At 48.1% G+C, this 22805-nt stretch overlaps 1 protein-coding gene across 1 annotated transcript in view; it reads right to left on the bottom strand.

Moving 5' to 3' along the window:
* The window catches only part of PRKDC (protein kinase, DNA-activated, catalytic subunit), a 527347-nt gene that overhangs the window by 316722 nt on the left and 187820 nt on the right, over positions 1-22805 (bottom strand). Inside the window, exons 17-18 of the mRNA XM_075353287.1 lie at positions 1721-1836; positions 1-142 (exon numbers count right to left, since the gene is read on the bottom strand). The exon at positions 1-142 is cut by the window's left edge and continues 18 nt beyond it. Coding sequence (XP_075209402.1) covers positions 1-142; positions 1721-1836 — 258 coding nt within the window. The remainder of the gene's footprint in view (positions 143-1720; positions 1837-22805) is intronic.

Raw genomic sequence — 22805 nt, 5'->3', positions numbered from 1 at the left:
CTTAGCATTTTTCATTACAATAGACAACAGTCTGTAAAAGCCGCTGATCAGAGGTAGCCGTGTAGACTTTAAAACTAATTCATAGCCAAAAACGTAAACCCAAGGCTCAAAAAATTCCAATTTTTTGTTTGGTATTATTTCACTTCAAAGAAAAACAGAAAAAAAAAATATTAAACCAAAACAAAAAGACACCCTTTATTTTTTTTTTTTTAAATTTGCACATTAAAAAATGTAATATAATCAACTCTCCCCTCAAAAGATGGGTATCTTATCCCAGACAGAGAAATATAAACAATTTGCAATTAGGCAGATATACAGCTGTAATGTCCTCAAATTCAGCCAACTAATTTCCAGATTTGCTAATGTTTAAACTTTAACCCCCTTTGCACCGCTGTCAGGTTTAGTTTTGTTTTATCCTCCCAAGGAAATAACTTTTTACATTTCTACCACAGCATAGCCTTAAAGACGTTGTTCCACGGACAAGAAACATTTTAATCAATAGATCTTGAAGAAATGTAAGACAAGTTTATTTTCTTCTCTAGGAAGAACGTATATGGTACATTCCAAGCAATTTCTGTATATATGACGTTTTTGTGCATGAGATGGTGACAAAATGAGAATTTTATATCATTCCCAGGCCATCAAATAAGAGCTAGCCGACAATAAAATAAATCCCTTAACGCTAACATGCAGGCAGTTGCCACCTTTCTGCCCGTTGTGCCCGACGCTGTCCCTCGCCAGCACAAAACGCGCCTACCGGCGATTCTGCAGATTCCGCTGACGTCGCATCAACAGCATGGCAGGTTGTCATCTGCTCTACTTTGTAGACAGGGCGGACAGCAGACATCATTCACGCTGATTGACAGCTGGCTCCCCCAGTTAGACAGCGGGGATCAAGCTGTCAATCAGCATGACGTTCACGGTCCTGCCCGGTGTACAGAGCAGAGATGAAAACAATCCTCCGCTCTGTTGACGAAGTCATTGTATAGCTTGTAGGTCTGTGACCGCTCATGCAGGCGAAGAACGATGTCGGAGAAAGCAGGCAGGTAGATAGCAACTATCTGCCTGTTAATTCCTGGATACACCCTTTAACTTTCAGATAGAAAGGAGAAATATTAAAAGTAACATTGGGTGTCTCGGACCAGTGTTGATATGCTTCGTATTACAATAATTTTTTAACCACTCTGTATGTTTTTAATCCCTTACCGACATATGACTGTACTGGTACATCATATTTCAGTTACCTAATATTGACATAGGCTTGGGAAGTGAGTCCGTATGTCTGCCAGCAGATGATTGCTCTAATATTCAGCCATCATCAACCTCTAACAGCCACGCGTGGAGTGGAGCTGTTAAATGCCACTATCAAACTATTACAGCAGCATATATAGCACATGCCCCGTGTTCTAACTGCCCATCATCGCATACGAGGCGGGAGCAGGGCATCAAAGTGTTGTTGTAACAGCCATAGGCCTGCAGAAGATCCCCATGCACATTTTGATGGTACACCTTTGAAGGCTCGCCTGTAACTGGGTGCAAAACAGGTATTTTGTACAGTGCTACCAAATATGTCAGTGCTATAAAACATGACTGCAGTCTATCACCCTGAAAGATTATTCCAGTAAATCAAGAGAGTTAAGAAGCAGAGCATTTTCAATTGTAATATATGGAGCGTGATGCTGTTTTCTTACTTTCTACATGAAGTTAATATAACATTTACCTGCAGAAGTCGACCAGATTAACGAATGCTGTAAAATCTTTTGGCTTCGTAGGATAAAGGTTAGCTGCTGGATCTGAAGTTGCAATTACTAAATAGCTTAGTTGATCCTCCAGAACCTAAAATGTATGAGAAAACTACTTTACGCACTTGATTTTATCAGGCAATAGAAAAAAAAATCATGAATATTATCTCAGTGGTACAGCGTTTTGACAATCTAGGATATTCCCCTCAAACACTGTAAAACTAAAACTGTCTTTACATAAGATATTTGGTGAAGTTGTGGTAAACTGAGATTGAATGCACCATCACGGGGGCTTCAGAAAATAGCTCTGCTCAGACGGCTCTTAAGGCACTGTTGCACACAACGACGTATCTCATGATATATCGCCGGGGTCACGGATTCCATGACGCACATCCGGAATCGTTAGCAACGTCGTTGCGTGTGACACCAACGAACGGCCGTTAACGATCAAAAATACTCACCTTATCGTTGATCGTTGACACGTCGTTCATTTTCATAAAATCGTTGATTGTTGAGGACGCAGGTTGTTCGTCGTTCCCGAGGCAGCACACATCGCTGTGTGACACCTCGGGAACGACGAACTGCAGCTTACCTGCGGCCACCGGAAATGAGGAAGGAAGGAGTTGGGCGGGATGTTACGGCCGCTCATCTCCGCTTCTATTGGACGGCCGCTTAGTGACGCCACTGTGACGCTGCACTAACCGCCTCCCTAGAAAGGAGGCGGTTCGCCGACAACAATGACGTCGCTAGGCAAGTAAGGCCGTGTGACGGTTCCTAACGATTTTGTGCACCACGGGCAGCGATTTGCCCGTGACGCACAAATGACGGGGGCGGGTGCTTTCACCAGCGATATCGCTGCGTGTAACGCCCCCTTAACTCTCCGTCCTCACAGGTCAACTGAGACAGGCAAGAGGATCTTTGCTTGTATTAATTCTGGATCACAGCACTGAAAAGGTTAAGGGTAAAGATCACATAAAACAATGAGCACTAGAAAAAAAAAGGGTATAAACTATTATATAAATACACACGTCAACCAGTTATAGCAGGGGCAACCAGTTACAGCTGGGTGTATGGGCCGCATATAGAAAAAAAAAATTTGAGAGGGGCCGCACTCTTTGCAGGACAAAGTGACATTTTATTGAATTCATAGTTTTTTTCTATACACCTTTAGATCACTTTTTTGAACATTTTTTGTTTATTAGAACAAACCTGCCCTTTTTTGTTTAGTTAAGTTTATATATACAAAAGCATTTTTAATGGTGCAAAAAAAAAAAAATCATGCTTTATTTTGAATTTTATGACCTTCTTGTAATATGGTTTTAAAATTAGCAGCATCATATAGTAATCTTAGTCAACATTTTGTAGAAATGTTTCCATCTGTGTGCCCTGTAGTAATGTACCTCATCCTTGTGGTATTGTGCCCAGTAGTATTGTGGCCAGTAGTATTGTACCTATCCTTGTAGTATTGTGCCCTGTAGCATTGTGCTCATCCTTGTAGTATTGTGCCCTGCAGTATTGTGCCCATCCTTGTATTGTGCCCAGTAATATTGTGCTGTGCTCATCCTTGTAGTATTTGCCCACTAGTATTGTACCCATACTTGTAGTATTATGCCCAGTAGTATTGTGCCCAGTAGTATTGTGCCCATCCTTGTGGTATTGTGCCCAGTAGTATTGTATCCATCCTTGTAGTATTGTGCTGTGTAGTATTGTGCTCATCCTTGTGGTATTGTGTCCAGTAGTATTGTACCAATCCTTGTAGTATTGTACCCAGTAGTATTGTGCTCATCCTTGTAGTATTATGCCCAGTAGTATTGTACCCATCCTTGTAGTATTGTGCCCAGACGTATTGTCCTCATCCTTGTAGTATTGTGCTCATCCTTGTGCCCTGCAGTATTGTGTCCTGCAGTACTGTTGCTCATCCTTGTGGTATTGTGCCCATCCTTTAGTAATACACACAAAAAAAAAAATCTCACCTTTCCTCCGTTCCCTGTGTGCCCACGATCATTGTTTGCAGCGTTTTGAATGCAGCATGTTGCAGCTGCGTCCAAAACGCTGCAATGTACAGTACAAGCAGAGTGGATGAGATTTCTAAAAATCATTGACCTGCGGTGCGGCTTGCAAAGGCAGAAGCACGTCAGTTCTTTGCTGTGGAGTTGCATGCATCCTCCCTAGAGAGAACACAGCAAGGAGACCGCAGCACCCCGAACCCTGGTTGCAGGCACGGGCAGCTGCGGTCTTTTAAGGAGGAGACTTGCGGCCCCGCAGGTCAGGACTCGCCGCGTCCAGGACGCAGCGGGTCCTGATTGTGAGCACGTACCTGCTTGTTGCTGCCCATGACGATCGCAGCTCTATGCCCGGGGGTCGTACAATTGAATCATTTGCAGTGCCGTGCAGAGGAGCTGTCTGCATTATACCAATGGCTACCGCCGGTCAATCAGATGTAAGGAGGTGACGTTATACAGTGACGTCACTGCCTTGCATCTGATTGGTGGCCAGCAGCCATTGATATAGTGCAGAAAGCTCCTCCTCAATTGTAGTAAAGTCCTGCCGGCTTCACTCCTCCATTTCTACTTTACTGGTCGACACCTTACCAGAGGATCTGGCACCCATTTCCCATCTCATGGATTGAAACTGCTACATACAGCATGGTGAGCTTCCCCTTTTTTCTTTTGATTTAGAGTATTCTATAGTAGTCCTTTGGATGAAGTAATATATGTACTATGTAGAAAAGCCTAGAATCTAATTATATTTCCATTTGACTACAATAATAAGAGCATATTCATTGGGCCAGCTGGATTATTCAAGCAACAGTAATGATAGATGCATGGACACCTATGGTAATTATTCTGCGATCATCCACCACTGTTTTCTTCCGTGGATGTTCAGGTCTTTTTGCATTGTTTAGGTCACCAGTGCTTTTTCTTTCTCAGGATGTACCAAACTGTAGATTTACCCACTCCTAATATCGTAGCAACTTCTCGGATGTTTTTTTTCTGTTTTTGCATATGAAAGATTGCTTGTTTCACCTACATGGAGAGCTCCTTTGACTGCATGTTTAATTCTCAGCAAAAACTTGAAATTGCAAGCACCACACCTCAAATCAACTCCAGGCCTTTTGTGTGTTTAACTGAGAATTAAACAACAAAAGGAATTGTCCACACCTGCCAATGAAAAAAGCTGAGTCAATTGTCCAATTACTCTTGGGTCCTTTATAACCAAAGTGGCACATGTAAGGATCTGATTCCCCTAAACCCTTCATGAAATTTTAATGTGGATACCCTCAAATGAAAGCTAAAAGTCAGGACTTTTTGTCCATATCCACTATATAACTATAACTTCAATATGTTTCAGTAAACAGGTGAAAAAAAAAAGCTAAACATTTTGGCAGTGTCCAGGTAAATAGATATATTTTTTATAAAAAATGAAGGGAATTTTGTTTACTTACCGTAAATTCCTTTTCTTCTAGCTCCTATTGGGAGACCCAGACAATTGGGTGTATAGCTTCTGCCTCCGGAGGCCACACAAAGTATTACACTTTAAAAAGTGTAACCCCTCCCCTCTGCCTATACACCCTCCCGTGGACCATGGGCTCCTCAGTTTTGGTGCAAAAGCAGGAAGGAGAAAACTTATAAATTGGTCTAGGGTAAATTCAATCCGAAGGATGTTCGGAGAACTGAAGACCATAACCCAAAAGAACAACCAGCCCAAAGGGCACAGGGGTGGGTGCTGGGTCTCCCAATAGGAGCTAGAAGAAAAGGAATTTACGGTAAGTAAACAAAATTCCCTTCTTCTTTGTCGCTCCATTGGGAGACCCAGACAATTGGGACGTCCAAGAGCAGTCCCTGGGTGGGTAAAAGAATACCTCAATAAGGAGAGCCGAAAACGGCCCCCTCTTACAGGTGGACAATCGCCGTCTGAAGGACTCGCCTACCTAGACTGGCGCTGCCGAAGCATAGGTATGCACTTGATAGTGCTTCGTGAAAGTGTGCAGACTAGACCACGTAGCTGCCTGACACACCTGCTGAACCGTTGCCCGGTGCCGCAATGCCCAGGACGCACCTACAGCTCTGGTAGAATGGCCTTTCAGCCCTGAAGGGAGCGGAAGGCCCGAAGAACGGTAGGCCTCGAGAACCGGTTCCTTGATCCACCGAGCCAAGGTCGACTTGGAGGCCTGAGAGTCCATACGCTGGCCAGCGACAAGGACAAAAAGCGCATCTGGACGGCGCAGGGGCGCTGTGCGAGACACGTAGAACCGGAGTGCTCTCACTAGATCCAAAGAGTGCAAAACCTTTTCACACTGGTGAATTGGATTAGGGCAACAGGAAGGCAAGGAGATATCCTGATTTAGAAGAAAAGGAGATACCACCTTAGAGAGAAATTCCGGGACAGGACGAAGAACCTTGCATGACAGCGCTGCAAGCTCAGACACTCTCTGAAGAGATGTGACTGTCACTAGGAAGGCCACCTTCTGCGAAAGACGGGAGAGAGAGACATCCCGCAGCAGCTCAAAAGGCGGCTTTTAAAGAGCCGTCCGGACTCTGCTAAGATCCCAGGGTTCCAACGGACGTTTGTAAGGTGGGACCATGTGGCAGACCCCCTGCAGGAACGTGCGGACCTGCGGAAGCCTGGCTAGACGCTTTTGAAAGAAAAAACACGGAGAGCGTGGATACTTGGCCCAAGAGAGAGAGCCGAGGGGCAAACCCTTGTCCATTCCAAATTGTAGGAATGAAAGGAATGTGGGTAAGGCAAACGGCCATGGAGGAAAGCCGTTATCAGCGCACCAGGATAGAAAGACTTGCCAGGACCTGTAATAGATCTTGGCGGACGTTGGCTTCCTGGCTTGTCTCGTGGTGGCAATGACATCCTGAGCTAACCCTGAAGACTCTAGGAGTCAGGGACCAATGGCCACCTAGTCAAGTTGAGGGCCACAGAATTCAGATGGAAAAAACCGGCCTTGTGACAGCAAGTCTGGGTGGTCTGGAAGTGCCCACGGTTGACCCACCGTGAGATGCCACAGATCCGGATACCACGACTGTCTCGGCCAGTCTGGAGCGACGAGAATGGCGCGACGGCAGTCGGACCTGATCCTGCGTAGTACCCTGGGCAGCATCGCCAGAGGGGGAAACACATAAGGCAGTCGAAACTGCGACCAATCCTGGACTAAAGCGTCTGCTGCCAGAGGTCTGTGATCCTGAGACCGTGCCATGAAGGCCGGGACCTTGAGAGATCGACGTCCTGCGTTCCTCAGGGGCGATGGATCTCTCGAAGCACTTTTGGGTGCAGAGACCATTCCCCCGCGTCCATGCCCTGATGACTGAAAAAATCGGCTTCCCAGTTTTCTACGCCCGGGATGTGAACTGCGGAGATGGTGGAGCCTGTGGTTTCCACCCACTGCAGAATCCGCCGGACTTCCTGGAAGGCTTGACGACTGCGAGTGCCGCCTTGGTTCGCGAACGGCACTGCCTCCATAGCTGCAACCATCTTCCCCAGGAAGTGCATGAGGCGCCTTAAGGGGTGTGACCGACTCCGAAGAAGTGATTGCACCCCCGCCTGCAGAGAAAGCTGTTTGTCCCTGGAGAGTCGCCAGAGCGACGTGTTGACACGCCACCTGAGAAGGGGCCCAGAGGTTCTGAAGAAACGAGCCGCAGGACGAGAACTGAACTCTATCCTGTAACCATGAGACAGAATGTCTCTCACCCATCGGTCTTGAACTTGTGGCCACCAGGCGCCGCCGGGAGAGCCTGCCACCGACCGGGGATGCGGCTAGGGTAGGCCGAGAGCCATGAGGAGGCCGTTTTGGAGGCAGTGCCCCCTGCGGCCTATTGGGGTCGTGACGTGGGCCGCCACGCATATGAGTTCCTCTGGCCTTTCTCCGGCCTGTTGGACGAAGAAGAATGTGGCTTGGCGGAGGGACGAAAGGACCGAAACCTCGATTGGATTTTTCTTTGCTGAGGTCTCTTAGGTTTGGACTGGGGTAAGGAGGAGACCTTTCCCTTGGATTCCTTAATAATATCATCCAATCGTTCGCCAAATAAACGGTCGCCAGAAAAAGGCAAACCAGTTAAGCCGAGTCTGGTTCCCTTTCGCGCAGCCACATGGCCCTGCGAACTGCCACGGAGTTAGCATATGCTACAGCCGTGCGGTTAGTGGAGTCCAGGACGGCGTTCATGGCGCAGGACGAGAAGGCTGATGCCCGAGAGTCAAAGACGGAACATGCGGATCAAAATTCCATGTGACAGCATTAAACTCCTTCAGACAAGCCTAGATTGCTTGGAGAGCCCACACGGCTGCAAAGGCCGGGGCGAAAGACGTGCCCGTGGCCTCATAGATGGACTTCACCAAGAGCTCTATCTGTCTGTCAGTGGCATCCTTCAGGGATGAGCCATTTGCAACAGACACAACGGACCTAGCAGCCAATTTGGAGACTGGAGGATCCATCTAGGGAGAATGAGCCCAACTCTTAACGACTTCATATGGAAAGGGGTAACGCGTGTCAGTGTGACGTTTAACCCAACGCTTGTCCGGGACCGCTCCGGGTTTCTGGACAGCATCCCTGAAGTTAGAGTGATCAAAAAACGTATTGCGTGTATGTTTGGGGAACCGAAACTGGAGTTTCTGCTGCTGAGAAGCCGACTCCTCTACAGGAGGAGGCGGAGGAGAGCGAACCAGCACCTGGATGATGGACGAGATAAGATCATTTACTAAGGCGTCCCCCTCAGGAGTATCAAGGTTAAGGGTGAAGTCAGGGTCAGAGCCCTGAGCTCCCCCGTCCGCCTCGTCTTCCTGAGAGTCCTCAAGCTGGGATCCCTAGCAGCGTGAGGAAGTCGGGGAAGAGTCCCAGCGAGACCGCTTAGCCGGTCTTGGACTGCGGTCCGGGCAGGAGTCCTCCGCCTGAGACCTAGGGCTCAACCTGGGAGCGCGCTGCGGCGCTAACCAAGCGGGGCCTGGATGAGACAAGCTAACAGGGCCAGGGCCTGTGAAAGGTCCAGTCTGGACTGCAATGCCTCAAGGAGCTTAGAAGACCATTTGATCATATGAAAATGACTGAGGGCCAACACCGGTGACTCTGTCCCTGCAGCCTGCTCAGGGGGAGCAGGGGGGGTCTACATGAGCCGAGGGGCCCACCAATTGCCCGAGGCTCCGGCTGAGCAAGCGAGGCAGGAGTCGAGCATTGCTCACAGTGAGGGTAGGTGGATCCCGCGGGTAACATAACCCCACAAGAGGTACAGACCGCGAGAAAAACCTGTGCCTGTTGTCTCCTAGGAGAGTGACCACTGAAGGTAAATGTGAACAAAGGGTATACAGTCTGTCCGAACAGAAATATATATAATATATACATATGTATCCGGCACCCTAGGGGGACCAGCTGTGGGTGCTGTGTTCACCCTGAGCTCCCCTGAGAAGCACCCACCGGCAGAATGCCAGAAAATGGCCGCCGGAGCTCTCAGGGGAGGAGTGGGGCCGAGGGCGGCGCCAGCAAAGAGCGGGAGTCTGGGTTCCCCACAGTGGTCAGTGAGGGGGGAGGAAGACATGCAGGATGTTCCAGCCCTCACATCTGACGTCATGTCGGTAATCCCGCCCTTACCCCTGACAGGCAGGCCCGGGGGCGGGATTTTCGCGACTAGGCCGCGGTGAAGCCGGGGACTAAATTTGAGGCCGCGCCCGACCAGCAGGCCCGGTCGGCGCGGAAGTCCACCTGCCTCCTCAGTCTTACGACTACCGCGGCTTCCGGGAAGAAGGTGCGCTCCCTGTACAGTCCCCAATGGGGACACAGAGTACCTTTAAGTAGCAGGGCTCGGTCCCTGGGGTTGAAAAGGCTCCGGTCCGGCAGGTTCCACCAGGGGCTGCGGATGGAGCACGGTCCCAGTAAATGGATGACCGCTCAGGATCCCACTTCTCCCAGAGCCGCATAAGGGATGGTGAAGGAAAACGGCATGTGGCTCCAGCCTTTGTACCCGCAATAAGTACCTCAACCTTAAAAACACCGCCGACATAGTGGGGTGAGAAGGGAGCATGCTGGGGACCCCGTGGGGGTCCTCTTTTCTTCCAACCGACAACTAAGTTATGAGAATGCATGAGTGGATGTGTGCCTCCTTCCACACAAAGCATAAAACTGAGGAGCCTGTGGTCCACGGGAGGGTGTATAGGCAGAGGGGAGGGGTTACACTTTTTAAAGTGTAATACTTTGTGTGGCCTCCGGAGGCAGAAGCTATACACCCAATTGTCTGGGTCTCCCAATGGGGCGACAAAGAAATATTATATTATAATATATCTATCTATATATATAGTAGTCCAGAAGTAGGTAGACAGAATGTGTAGGGTTAGGAAGGGGGAGATTTATCAAACATGGTGTAAAGTGAAACTGACTCAGTTGCCCTTAGCAATCAATCAGATTCCACTTTTCATTCTTCACGGACGCTTTGGAAAATGAAAGGTGGAATCTGATTGGTGGCTAAGGGCAACTGAGCCAGTTTCACAGATCCATTTTTCGCAGATAAGTCTCCCCCAAATCGGTTTTCTTTTAAGATAACCCATAATGGAAAACAATTTATATACAGATCAAAGAAAATGGATTTTAAAAGAGTATTGGAAATCTCAGAATGTTGAAACCGTTAGAGCAAATTGGATTGAAACATTTGGTACTCAAGCCCCAAAGAGACAAACCATGTACCGCATTCGTGACATATTCGATGTCACTGGCTCAATCCTTAATGCTCCCCAAACTAGTCGACCCAAAACAGCACCGTTATAAGACAACAGCCCAACCATAAAGGGTAAAGCCACCGCCAAGGCATAGAGACCCAAAGGGCTAGCGTCTGCAGGCAAACGGGCTCCTACGGCATATGCAAGTCGGGGAGCGGACTACCGGTGTCTAGGCATAGGAGTCAAACATTTACACACAGAGGTGCAGGAGAAAGGCGGAAACCACCAACCTATTCTAGGAGAAGCTGCAGCCGGCTGTGGGCCCCGTTCATCACTCAGTTTGGTTTACCAGAGACTCCAGTGTCTTGTGTCAGAGTGAGTACACCAGTGCCATCAGGCACCGCACCGCACCACTTCACCCTGCACCCCGGCCCTCGCCAACCGGGCCCCGGGACCAACACCCCCTACCCACGGCATTACACCGCTCCTGGGAGCCCCCATACTTTCACCACAGCGGTGGTGTCTACAATCACCGCAACCCGTGGGTGGCGTCACGAACTTACATTACAAACTAACCCACCGCGGCCCCGGCCGTGGAACTCCTCACCCAAATCCCCGCGTGTAGCGCCAACTCCCTTGCAGAGCGACGTGACCCCTGGGTCCGTGAGAGGCTCGAGCCACCATCCGCAGTACGAGCACGGATCCGAGCAGCTCGGCGGTCGCAGCCGAGCCCGCGGGGCGGTACAGATGCATGTCAATGTTATGCTCGTGTTAGTAAATATAATCTTATATATTAATCAAAATAAATGTTATTTTCTGTCCACCTACGTTTGGACCAACCTGTATATTCTAATAAATATAAAATATATACAGTATATAGAGCAAACATATATATATATATATATATATATATATATATATATATATATATATAATATATATATGTATGTATACACACACACACACACACACACACAGACACACACATACGTTATGAATTTACAGAAAACCAGGAGTAATTGTGCATACATATTAGGACATATACCGTATTTTTCGGACTATAAGACGCACTTTTTTCCCCCCAAATGTTGGGGGAAAGTGGGGGGTGCGTCTTATAGTCTGAATGTAGGGCATGGCTGTGGGGAATGAGGGTGCTGCGGTGGCGCGGGTCATCGGCAGCACGCGCAGGCTGTAGCAGCGCCTGCCGTGACCACGTGGGCCCGCTCATTTCATATGCACGCCCATCATCTCTCAGTACTGAAGCCGGCGCTGACAGGTGGGCGGGGTGATGTGCAGGGAAGCCGACCCGCATGATCATCCCTTGCAACTACAGCCTTATCACCGTGGGGGGCAGTATATAAGAATGGTATACTCACTGGTCACTGTTCTGTGCAGCATCGTGATGTCCTCCTGTCTGCCGCCAGGATGATCTGTGTAGAGAGCGCGCACAGCGATGACGCATACATCAGCGGGCCGGCAGACAGGAGGACGAGCAATGCTGCAGGGATTGGTGACCAGCTCCACACAGGTCAGCAGCGCTGCTGCTGGCACAGCAGGAAGACGAGCAATGCTGCTGGAGTGACGACAGGTGAGTATAAAAGTTTATTTTTTGTGTGCCACAGGATACAGGCATATACCAGGATGGGGGTATATAGCAGGATGGGGGTATTTATCATGATGAGGTATATAGCTGGATGGGCGTATATATCAGGATGGAGGTATTTAACAGGACGGGGGTATTTTGTAGGACGGGGGTATTTTGCAGGACGGGGGTATTTTGCAGGACGGGGGTATTTTGCAGGACGGGGGTATTTTGCAGGACGGGGGTATTTTGCAGGACGGGGGTATTTTGCAGGATGGGGGTCTATAGCAGGATGGGGGTCTATAGCAGGATGGGGGTCTATAGCAGGATTAGGGACATGTATACAAGGATGTGGACCATATACAAGGCAGGAGGATCATTACCAGGATGGGGGTACCTTAGTAGAGAATTTGGGGACATTACCCCCATAACAGTGTCAGCAGCAGATCCTCGCCCCATAAAAGTGTGTCATGACCACATTTTTTGCTTAAAATTTGATTTTCCTTTTTTCTCCTCTAAAACTAGGGTGTGTCTTATGGTCCATTGCGTCTTATACTCCGAAAACTATGGTATCTTATTAGTGCTATTTTAAAACCAAAATATTTCAGTGCACGACACAAACAGACGACAGGTTGAAAAGGTGACTTCCATTAGGCTACATAAGTGTAAAGTACAATTAAATATCAACCTCTTAAATGATCACCAATTTCATGGATTAAGCAACGCTTAAGAAGATCTCGTCATTAAACATACAAAACATATAATAAGTGCACAAAAATGAATTACATATGTTGGCAACATTAATAAATAGTATGGCTTGATATTCCATTAGTCAGTCAAAGTGCATCAAGGTAATAGAGTGCATATAGTTTAACACATAAATCCTCATGGCTGATGCATTTTTAACTAGACATAGCATACATAATTTATTCTCATAGCCCAAATGGACATATAATGACTGTCAGTAAAGTCACTTAGTAAAGCTATGCACTTTTTCAGACCTTTAGGTGATCCTGCTTTGTTGTACATGTATGCAGATTGTATGTAGCCATTACTTCGTTATATACACTATTGAGGTTTAGTTAGAGACAGGTGCAATATACAGCACTTTATCCTTTTGTTTTTCCTGTTTAACTCTTGCAGTGCTTGCATGGTCTCTGCATTATAGTATTGGCAGTGCCCTCCCCACTTTTCTCTGGTTTGTTGTATATATGTCAGTCAAGCTGCAATCTGCAAGCACTTGTGAGGGAAAGTCTATATCGCTTTAAGGCCATGTGCGCACGTTGCGTTCAGTATCTTGTAGAAATGAACGCATCCTCTGGCAGAATGTCATTGTCAAATTTGGTTTTGACCACATAAACACTGGAAATACGCATGCGTTTTTGCCGCATTTTACATGCATTTCCAGTGCTTAAAATGGGTTACGTTTTCAATACAAAGACACTACTAAATAAAGTTTGAACATTCAAACACTGGGGAAAAAAAATTTGAAAAAAAAACAAAAAACAAACCATTAAATCATACACTATAATGATAATTTCCCAAAAATTATAATTGAGAATAATAATGTTCAATATAAAGTAAAATTATTGTTTGACTTTTTTTGGAGTCGGGTTGGATGTGAGGGCAAAAGGAAACCTCTTGACCTCATTATAATGTCAAAAAAGCATGTAAAACGCTAGATTTTTGTTTTAGGATGCGTTTTGATAAATTCTCATTGACTTCAATATTCGCAAAACGCTGCCAAAATGACAAAAACAATTGACATGTTGCTTCTTCAAACGCAGAGATTTTGACAAATTTTTGACACCAAAAATGCTGCGTTTTTAAAAGCATCGTGCGCACATGAAAGCCCTATTTTCCATAGACTTTGCTTGGAAACCAAAACGCATGCAATTTTGCATTAAAACGCTGCAGCTCAAAACGCTGAAAAAAACACATGAAAAAACGCAAAGTGCGCACATGGCCTAAAGGTCATTTTTACCCATAGAGACTAGAAGAATTCAATTAAGTCACTCTGCCTGTTCCGCAATGCGCATTTCGCAATCAACGCTTCCTCAGGGGGCTCATACATATATAGCATATTATACATTATGATATTCTAATTTATTGAGTTGCACTTTAATATATGCCTCTAATCCTGGTATATATGATACTCATCATATGCCCATCCTGGTATATATGCCTCCCGTTATGCACAACACATAATAAAAAAAAAAACAAACTATCTACTCCCCTTTCACACACTCCACATACGCGGCATCCTCTTCTGATGCAAGCGATGGAGTTTGGCATGTAAGCAATTGGCAGCGCATACAGTCACTGCCATGCACCCCCAGTTACACATCGACATCAGCTGCCGGCTAATCCAAAATTATTATGCCAAGAGGTGGGAGGAATTACTGGTGTGGGGGAGCAGTGAATATTAATTTTATTTAATAGTGGGCACGTGTTCGCCCCAACCACTGACTTCCTGCAGCGGTAACCCTGCTTCTACCTCCTGTGACCAGCACCACCACCACTGCATCCCCTCAGCGAACCAGGCACATCCAGACTATAAACCACACCCTTACATTTTCCTCCCAAATTTTTTTTGGGGAAAAGGTGCGTCTTATAGTTTAAAAAATACGATACCTATTAGAAACATGTTGCTTTTTGAATAAAATACCCGTATAGTAAGTGATATCAGACCCTTGCAAACCACCCATAATTACAGTAACTGCAGAAAATCTTTGCAGCTCCTCACCCCTATAACAGGAATGTGGCATAATCATTAAACAAAATACTGGGGTTCTACAGAAGGACAGACTGCTTCCTAGCCTGTTCACATCTACATTTGATATATCCATTGCTCTGTTTCGCTGAAGGAGCAGAACGACAAAAGTTATGATATTTCAAAATCCAACTCATGATAGACACCAGTGTAACCTGACAAACTTTGAGGACAATTACGTGGTTATTTGGGTTTCCGCCTGCCCATTTACCAAATATTGTACAATACTTTTGGCTGGAACTCCCTCCAGAGCAGATCAGAAAAAACTTAAATGGGGGAAAGGCAGCCATGTTCTGAAATCTTTATTATAGGAGTAAGAGCAAAAAGGAATAGCGTTAGGCCGGGACCACACGGGGACTACTGCGATTCTCGCATGACACTCGGCTCACGCTGGCAGCACAGCGGTAGCCGAGTGTCATGCAAGTGTCACTGTGACTGAGATCCGATCATGCGATCGGACCTCAGCTGCGGGGGGAGCGGTGGTGGGGAGGGGACACTGAGGAGGGGAGGGATTTATCTCCCTCTCTCCTCCGTAGCCGGCTATTGCCATTCTCACTCTGCACTCGCGGTACACCACTATAACACGAGTGCAAAGCAATTTTTCTCTCGTCCCTTAGACTTAATTGGGTGCGAGAGAAACCAGGATCGCATTACAGACACAGCACGCTGCAATTGTTCTCTCGGTCTGATTAGGGCTAAGAAAATAATCGCTCATGGGTGCTGACACATAGGCTAATATTGGTCCGAGTGGAATGCGATATTTTATCGCATTCCACTCACTCCGATTTTCATGCCGTGTGTCTTAGGCCTTAGGCTATGTGCGCACTAGAAATGTGAAGTTTCTCAAGAAAATTTCTTGAGAAACTTCTGCCAGTGAAAGATTTCCGGACCTGCGGAAAAAATCCGCACCAAATCCGCATGCGGTTTTGCCGCGGATTTGCCGCGGATTTACCGCAGGTTTGTCCCTGCAATAAATAATAAAGATAATCGATAGACAGATAATGGATAGAGGGAAAGATGGATAGATGAATAGATAGATAGAGGGATAGATGGATAGATAGATAGAGGGGATAGATAGATAGATGAGAAAAACCTATATAATGTTCCACCTCCCTGCATTTTCTAAGCTGGCACCCTTTAGTGACTTTCATGTGGCACTAAAGGGTGCTTAGCCTTGTATTTAGCCATAAAATAAATAAATAATTAAAAAAAAACGACGTGAGGTCCCCCCATTTTTTGTAGCCAGCTAGGGTAAAGCAGACGGCTGCAGCCTGCAGACCACCGCTGGCAGCTTCACCTTGGCTGATAATCCAAAACAGTGGGCACCCCACGCTATTTTAATTTATATAAATAATTTAAAACAAAAAACGTGCGGTCCCCCCCATATTGGATCACCAGCCAAGGTAAAGCGGACAGCTGGGGTCTGATATTCTCAGACTAGGGAGGTCCACTGTTATTGGACACTCCCCAGCCTAAAAATAGCAGGCCGCAGCCACCCCAGAAGTGGCGCATCCATTAGACGTGCCAATCCTGGCGCTTTGCCCCAGCTCATCCCGCGCCCTGGTGCGTTGGCAAACGGGGTAATATATGGGGTTGATGCCAGATGTGTAATGTCACCTGGCATCAAGCCCTGGGGTTGGTGAGGTCAGGCGTCTATCAGATACCCGACATCACCAACCCAGTCAGTAATAATTAAAAAATAGACAACAAAAAAAGTTTTATTTGAAAAAACACTCCCCAAAACATTCCCTCTTTAACCAATTTATTGAAAAGAGCACAATCAATTCCACGTCCGGCGTAATCCAATAAGGGGGGGGCACGGCGATCCATACCATAGTCGCTGTCCCAGTCAATGAAGAACAGAATGTTCCCCATTGGCTGGGAGAGCAATGCAGTGACCTGAGCTAACATCAATAGGTCAGCTCAGGTCACTGCAGGGGATGCCGAGCGCTGCCATCAGGAGCATAGATGAGATCATTACCTTCTGTGATCATCTCCTGTACTGCTGACGTCAGCGCTGTCACTGACCAGAAGTATCGCGAGAGCCCGTGACGTCACCGCTAGTGACAGTCTCGGGCCGCTCGCGAGACGGGCATAGACAGCAGTGACAGCGCTGACGTCAGGAGGCAGGAGATCGTCACAGCAGGTAATGATCTCACCCTCCTGACAGCAGCGATCGTCATCCCCGCGGCTCCCAGCACTGCAGGATGTCAGTGTCTGCCTGCGCTGCCGCGTGACAGGCTGCTGACACTGCGGGCAGACACTGACACTGCAGTGCAGGCAGCCGCGAGGCCGGAGCAGGACACAGACTGCACGGGCACCTGGAGGTCGCACGGAAGTGCTTCTGTGCGGCGTCCAGGGAGTGTGACGTGTGTTTACTCTGCTCCGCCTCCTCTTCCTGGCATAATGACATCGCTTCCTGCAAAACCGCAACCAGCGATGAGCATTACCGCAGGTAAATCGTGGCTATTCCGGTGGTATACCGCACATCATTGCTATCTGCGGAATACCCCCGGAATACCGCAGGTACCTGCGGAAATTAATGGACATGCACATTTTCTCAAGAAAGTTTCTCGAGAAAATTTTCTCAAGAAATTTTCTTGAGAAAAATCCGCACAGTGCGCACAACTATTTTTTTTCTCATTGAATTTCATGGGAAATGTCTGCACAAAGATTGCAGACATTTCTCAAGAAATTTCCGGGGCAAATCCGCGGGTAAATCCGCAGGTAAAAAGCTCTAGTGCGCACATAGCCTTAGAGAGACAATAGCTGGTGTAGAGAAGTAACTCATGTGGATATGATCTAGCATACAGCCAGTGATATGGACAGTGATATGTAATAATATGCATCCCTGCAAAATGCATTCATGTTACAAAAGAGTCTGTAATGCTGCAAGTGTGTTGGATAAAGGTGATAGCCAGTGAAATATGTAGAATCTTTCTTTTTTATTTAGCTTTATGTATTTTAAAATGTTATTACTTCATTATGGAGTTTGTTTTATTACTTTTATTTTTTTCCCCATTATTTTATTATTATTTCTAGAGGAAGCTGGAAAACATGAGCTATGATCTCCCAGAAATCCTCGGAGGGGGCAATTTCCGACTCTCTGAAAAAGAAGGATTTTTGTGTACTCACCGTAAAATCTCTTTCTCTGAGTCTTCATTGGGGGACACAGGACCATGGGTGTATGCTGCTGTGACTAGGAGGCTGACACTAAGTGAACATAAAAAGAGTTAGCTCCTCCCTGGCAGTGTACACCCCGAGCCGGAGGCGGATCTATGCCAGTTTAGTGTACAAGCAGTAGTAGGAGAGACCTGAACAACCATAACTAAACAACGTAATACAAAGAGAAAAATGTGTAGTGAAACACAGTGCCTTATGGGCACGTATATATATAATAGCTGGATGGAAAAAAACGTTAACCCGTAACAACATGGGGAAACATCCGGCAAATGAAGACCTCACAATCCAAACAGGGTGGGTGCTGTGTCCCCCAATGAAGACTCAGAGAAAGAAGGATTTTTGTGTACTCACCGTAAAATCTCTCTCTATCGCTTTCATTGGGGGACACAGGACTATGGGACGTCCAAAAGCAGTCCCTGGGTGGGTACATAAGCAGTCCTACAAATCCCAACAAAAACACAAAAATTCTGTAGGAAAGCTCTGTCCAAATGTTTACTACCTTTTTAGAGGTGTGCGACGGCCGTCTGCAACACCTTTCTCCCAAGGCAGGCATCTGCTGATGCCTGGGTGTGGACCTTGTAAAACCTGGTGAAGGTATGAAGACTGGACCACGTTGCAGCTTTGCAGACTTGCTCGGCTGAAGCCTGGTGTCTGATTGCCCAAGACGCCCCAACTGCACGGGTGGAATGGGCTCTTACTCCCCTCGGAGGGGACTTGTCCCTGATTCGGTAGGACTCCGAAATGGCTGACCTGATCCATCTGGCAATGGTAGCCTTGGACGCCGGCATGCCCTTCTTGGAACCAGAAGGCAGGACGAACAAGTCTGATTTGCGGAAAGGCGCAGTTCTTGAGACGTAAGTCCGGAGTGCTCGCACTAAGTCCAGTGTGTACAGTGACCTTTCCAAGGAGCGAGTGGGTGCCGGACAAAAAGATGGAAGCACAATCTCTTCATTCAGGTGAAAAGGAGACACCACCTTCGGCAGGAACGCAGGAGATGGGCGCAGGACAACCTTGTCCTGGTGAAAAACAAGGTGAACGGCACGAAAGAGCTGCCAGTTCAGACGTTCTCCTGATTGAAGTGACCGCCACCAAAAAGACCACTTTTCCAGGATAAGTGTGAGAATGAAGATTCTTTGAGCGGTTCAAATGGAGCCAGTTGGAGGGATCCTAAAACCAAATTAAGATCCCATGGTTCGAGCGGAGCCCGATAAGGCGGATTCAGATGGGCGACTCCTTGGATGAAGGTCTTGACCTGTGGACGTGATGCTAGATTTCTCTGGAAAAGAACAGATAGAGCCGAAACCTGCCCCTTGATAGTTGCCAGCGAGAGACCCGCTTGAAAACCTGTCTGAAGGAACGCCAGTAGTGTCGGGAGAGACAAAACTAACGGGGGGGGGGGGGGGGGGGATTGCCGTTGAGCTCACACCACTGAAAAAAGGCCTTCCAGGTGCGGTAGTAGATCTTTGACGACGAAGGCTTTCGAGCCCTGATCATAGTCTGTATCACTCCTGGAGCAAAGCCTGACTGAGCTAATAGCCAGAATTGAAGAGCCATGCCGTCAAATTGAGAACCCCTGAATTTTGATGGAAGAGCGGACCCTGAGACAGCAGGTCTGGCCGATCTGGAAGCCGCCATGGGGTGTCTGCGACGAGCGGTGCGAGTTTCTGCGAACCACGCTCGCCTGGGCCATTCTGGGGCGATGAGAATCACTGGAATGCCCTCTGCCTTAATTTTCTTGAGGACTCTTGGGATCAGTGGAAGCGGTGGGAAGATGAACGGAAGTCTGAACTGATTCCACAGAAGAATGAGGGCGTCGACTCCTTGCGCCTGCTGGTCGTGGTAACGGGAGATGAACTGTGGAACTTGATTGTTGAACCGCGAGGCCATGAGGTCCACATCCGGAGTCCCCCATCTGTGGCAGATCTGTTTGAAAACTTCTCTGTTGAGAGACCATTCGCCCGACGCCAGACCCTGTCTGCTGAGGTAGTCGGTCGCCCAATTTTCCATGGCGGGGATATGTACCGCGGAGATCCTGGAGTGGTGCGACTCTGTCCACTGTATGATCTTCTTCACCTCTCTCATCGCCATGACGCTCCTCGTGCCGCCCTGGTGATTGATGTATGCCACTGCTGTGGCATTGTCCGACTGTATTCTGATTGGAGACCCCTGTATAAGGCGCTGAAAGGCTTGCAGGGCTCGTAGGATCGCTCTGATCTCCAAAACGTTGATCGTGAGCCGGCTTTCCTGGGAGGACCACTGCCCGTGAGCCATGTGATGATGGAACACCGCTCCCCAGCCCAGAAGGCTGGCATCGGTGGTGACTGTCTGCCAGTCTACCGGTAAGAATGACGTTCTTTTTGGAGAGATTTTGTCTGTTGGGTGAATAGAGACTTGTCCCATTTGTGCAGCAGAGATAGCTGAAGGGGGCGAAGGTGGAAGCGAGCAAACGGAACCGCCTGCCTTTATTGCCGCCACCATCCGACCGAGGGCTCTCATACAGAATCGTATGGACACCGCTCTGCAGTGGTGGAGGGTCTGGATATCTTTCCGGAGGGAGACAATCTTTTCCTGTGGGAGGGACACGCGTCCTTGGATGGTATCGAACTCCATGCCTAGGAAGGTGATCCGGTGGGCCGGGGTCAAAGAGGACTTCTTCCGATTGATGAGCCAACCGAGCCGGGACACAGTATCGATGGTAACCTGGACACATAGAAGACAGTCGTTGAAAGAGGACCCTTTGATCAGCAAGTCGTCCAGGTACGGAATCACCAAAACTCCTCTGGAGTGCAGGATCGACATGGCAGCGGCCATGACTTTCGTGAATACTCGGGGCGCAGACGCAAGACCGAAAGGTAGGGCAGTAAACTGATAATGATCGTCTGCCACGGCAAAGCGCAGGAATTTCTGGTGCTGATGTGCAATCGGGATGTGCAGATATGCGTCCTGTATGTCCAGAGAGGCGAGGAATTCGCCGACCTCCATGGAGGCAATCACCGATCGGAGGGACTCCATGCGAAATTTTCGGGGTCTGACGTACCTGTTGAGGATCTTGAGGTCGAGAACAGGGCGCACAGAGCCATCCTTTTTGGGGACAACGAAGAGGTTTGAGTAGACTCCCCTGAACCGTTCAAAATTTGGCACCGGAACCATGACCCCTGAGCGGTGCAGAGATTCGATGGAGTGAAGAAAAGGGCGAACTCGCGCGTCTGACTCGGGAGGATGGGAAAGGAAAAAACGACTTGGAGGAATTGACGAGAACGCTATCTTGTATCCCGAGACTAGGATTTCTCTGACCCAAGCGTCTGTGATCAAAGACAGCCAGACGTGTTGGAAAAGAGAAAGGCGCCCCCCCACCTGTTCTGCGCTGGCGCGCGAAGACCACGATTCATTTGGAGTATCATCGCTGAGATCTAGATGCTGCTTTGGCTGGCTGGCATGGTCTAGAACGCCAGGATGGATTTGTTTTGAAGGACGGGTTCTTACTGTTTCTCTGTGGGGATCTGTTCCTCCTAGGCTGTGTAGTGGAACTGAAGCTGCGAAAAGGACAAAAAACCTGAGGTCGGCTGGCGGCGCGGGATACGTCTTGGTCTCAGCTGGGGAAGGGAGGTGCTCTTTCCTCCCGTAGCCTCGGCGATAATCTGATCGAGCCTGTCCCCAAACAGCCGGCCTCCTGCAAATGGAAGGGCGGTAAGTGATTTCTTTGAAGCCGCGTCTGCATTCCAGGCTCTGAGCCAGACCGCCTGGCGGATTGCCACCGTATTGCTGGCCGCTTGTGCTGCGCAGTTGGCTGTAGACAGAGATGCGTTAATGATATACTCACCCGCTAGAACAATCTGTGCCGCCATGTTGACGAGCTCGGGATCGCTAGACTGTGAGCGAAGGCCTCTGCGGAGGGTGTCGGCCCATGTCACCATGGCCTTCGCTACCCAGACGGTGGCGAAAGCCGGCGACAGGGCAGCGCCTGCTGCCTAATCTCTAGATGTTCTGGTCCGTGGCGTCATGGAGCGATGTCCCCTGTGGCAAAGATAGAACTGTATGCGAGGCCAGGCGGGAGACCGGAGGGTCGACCACCGGTGAACCTGCCCATCCTTTCCTGAGATCCTCGGGGAAGGGATAGTGTAAATCAATCGACTTACCATTGTTGAACGTCTTGTCCGGTTGCTGTCTGTGCTTGCGTAAGATCTCAGCGAATTCCGGATGATCGCAGAAATACCTGTGGACACGTTTAACTCGTTTGAAAGATATCTGTGAGCTCTGGGTGATGGTATTGTCCGGCTGGAGCTTCAGTGTCGTATTCACCGCGTCGACCAGGCTGTCCACCATACGCCTGACATCAGCTGCCTGATCCGAGACCAGCAGTGAGGCTGCATCCGACTCTTCTCCTGAAAAATCAGACGGCCCCGGAGACAAGTGGCACTCGGGCCTTGGAGGGGAGAGAGACCTCTGGAAGAAATTGGAAGACGAGACCGAGCGGGTCCGCTTCCGCGCTCCAGTAGCCGGGTCTGGGTCAGACCGACTGTCGTCCTGCGACGGCTGGACCTGTGGGGCATAAAGGGAGGGAGGACCCTGCTTCACCATATAGGTGCTCAGGAGAAAATACGTAGAATAATAAAAGGAGAGCTCCGGCACACTACCTCAATGTAGTCAGACACAAAAGGTTTCTTTTTATATTTATTTTTAAAAAAAGGAATTCATGCATATGATGTCCAAAATTTTAACGTTTCAACCATATTATGGTCTTCATCAAAAGGACCATCTGTGGTAATTAGGCAAGGTGAGCTGTTACTAGGAGATGCGCTGCGGCGAGTACCAAGGAAAGGTTACTCAAAAGTATAATTAACCATACAATCTTAGAGCTATGGATCATAAATTATATGTAAGA

Source organism: Anomaloglossus baeobatrachus, chromosome 6 (genome assembly GCF_048569485.1).
Source record: "Anomaloglossus baeobatrachus isolate aAnoBae1 chromosome 6, aAnoBae1.hap1, whole genome shotgun sequence".
NCBI classification, from domain to species: domain Eukaryota; kingdom Metazoa; phylum Chordata; class Amphibia; order Anura; family Aromobatidae; genus Anomaloglossus; species Anomaloglossus baeobatrachus.
The sequence above is the reverse complement of the archived record's forward strand: the minus strand, read 5'-3'. Positions and strand labels throughout refer to the sequence as shown.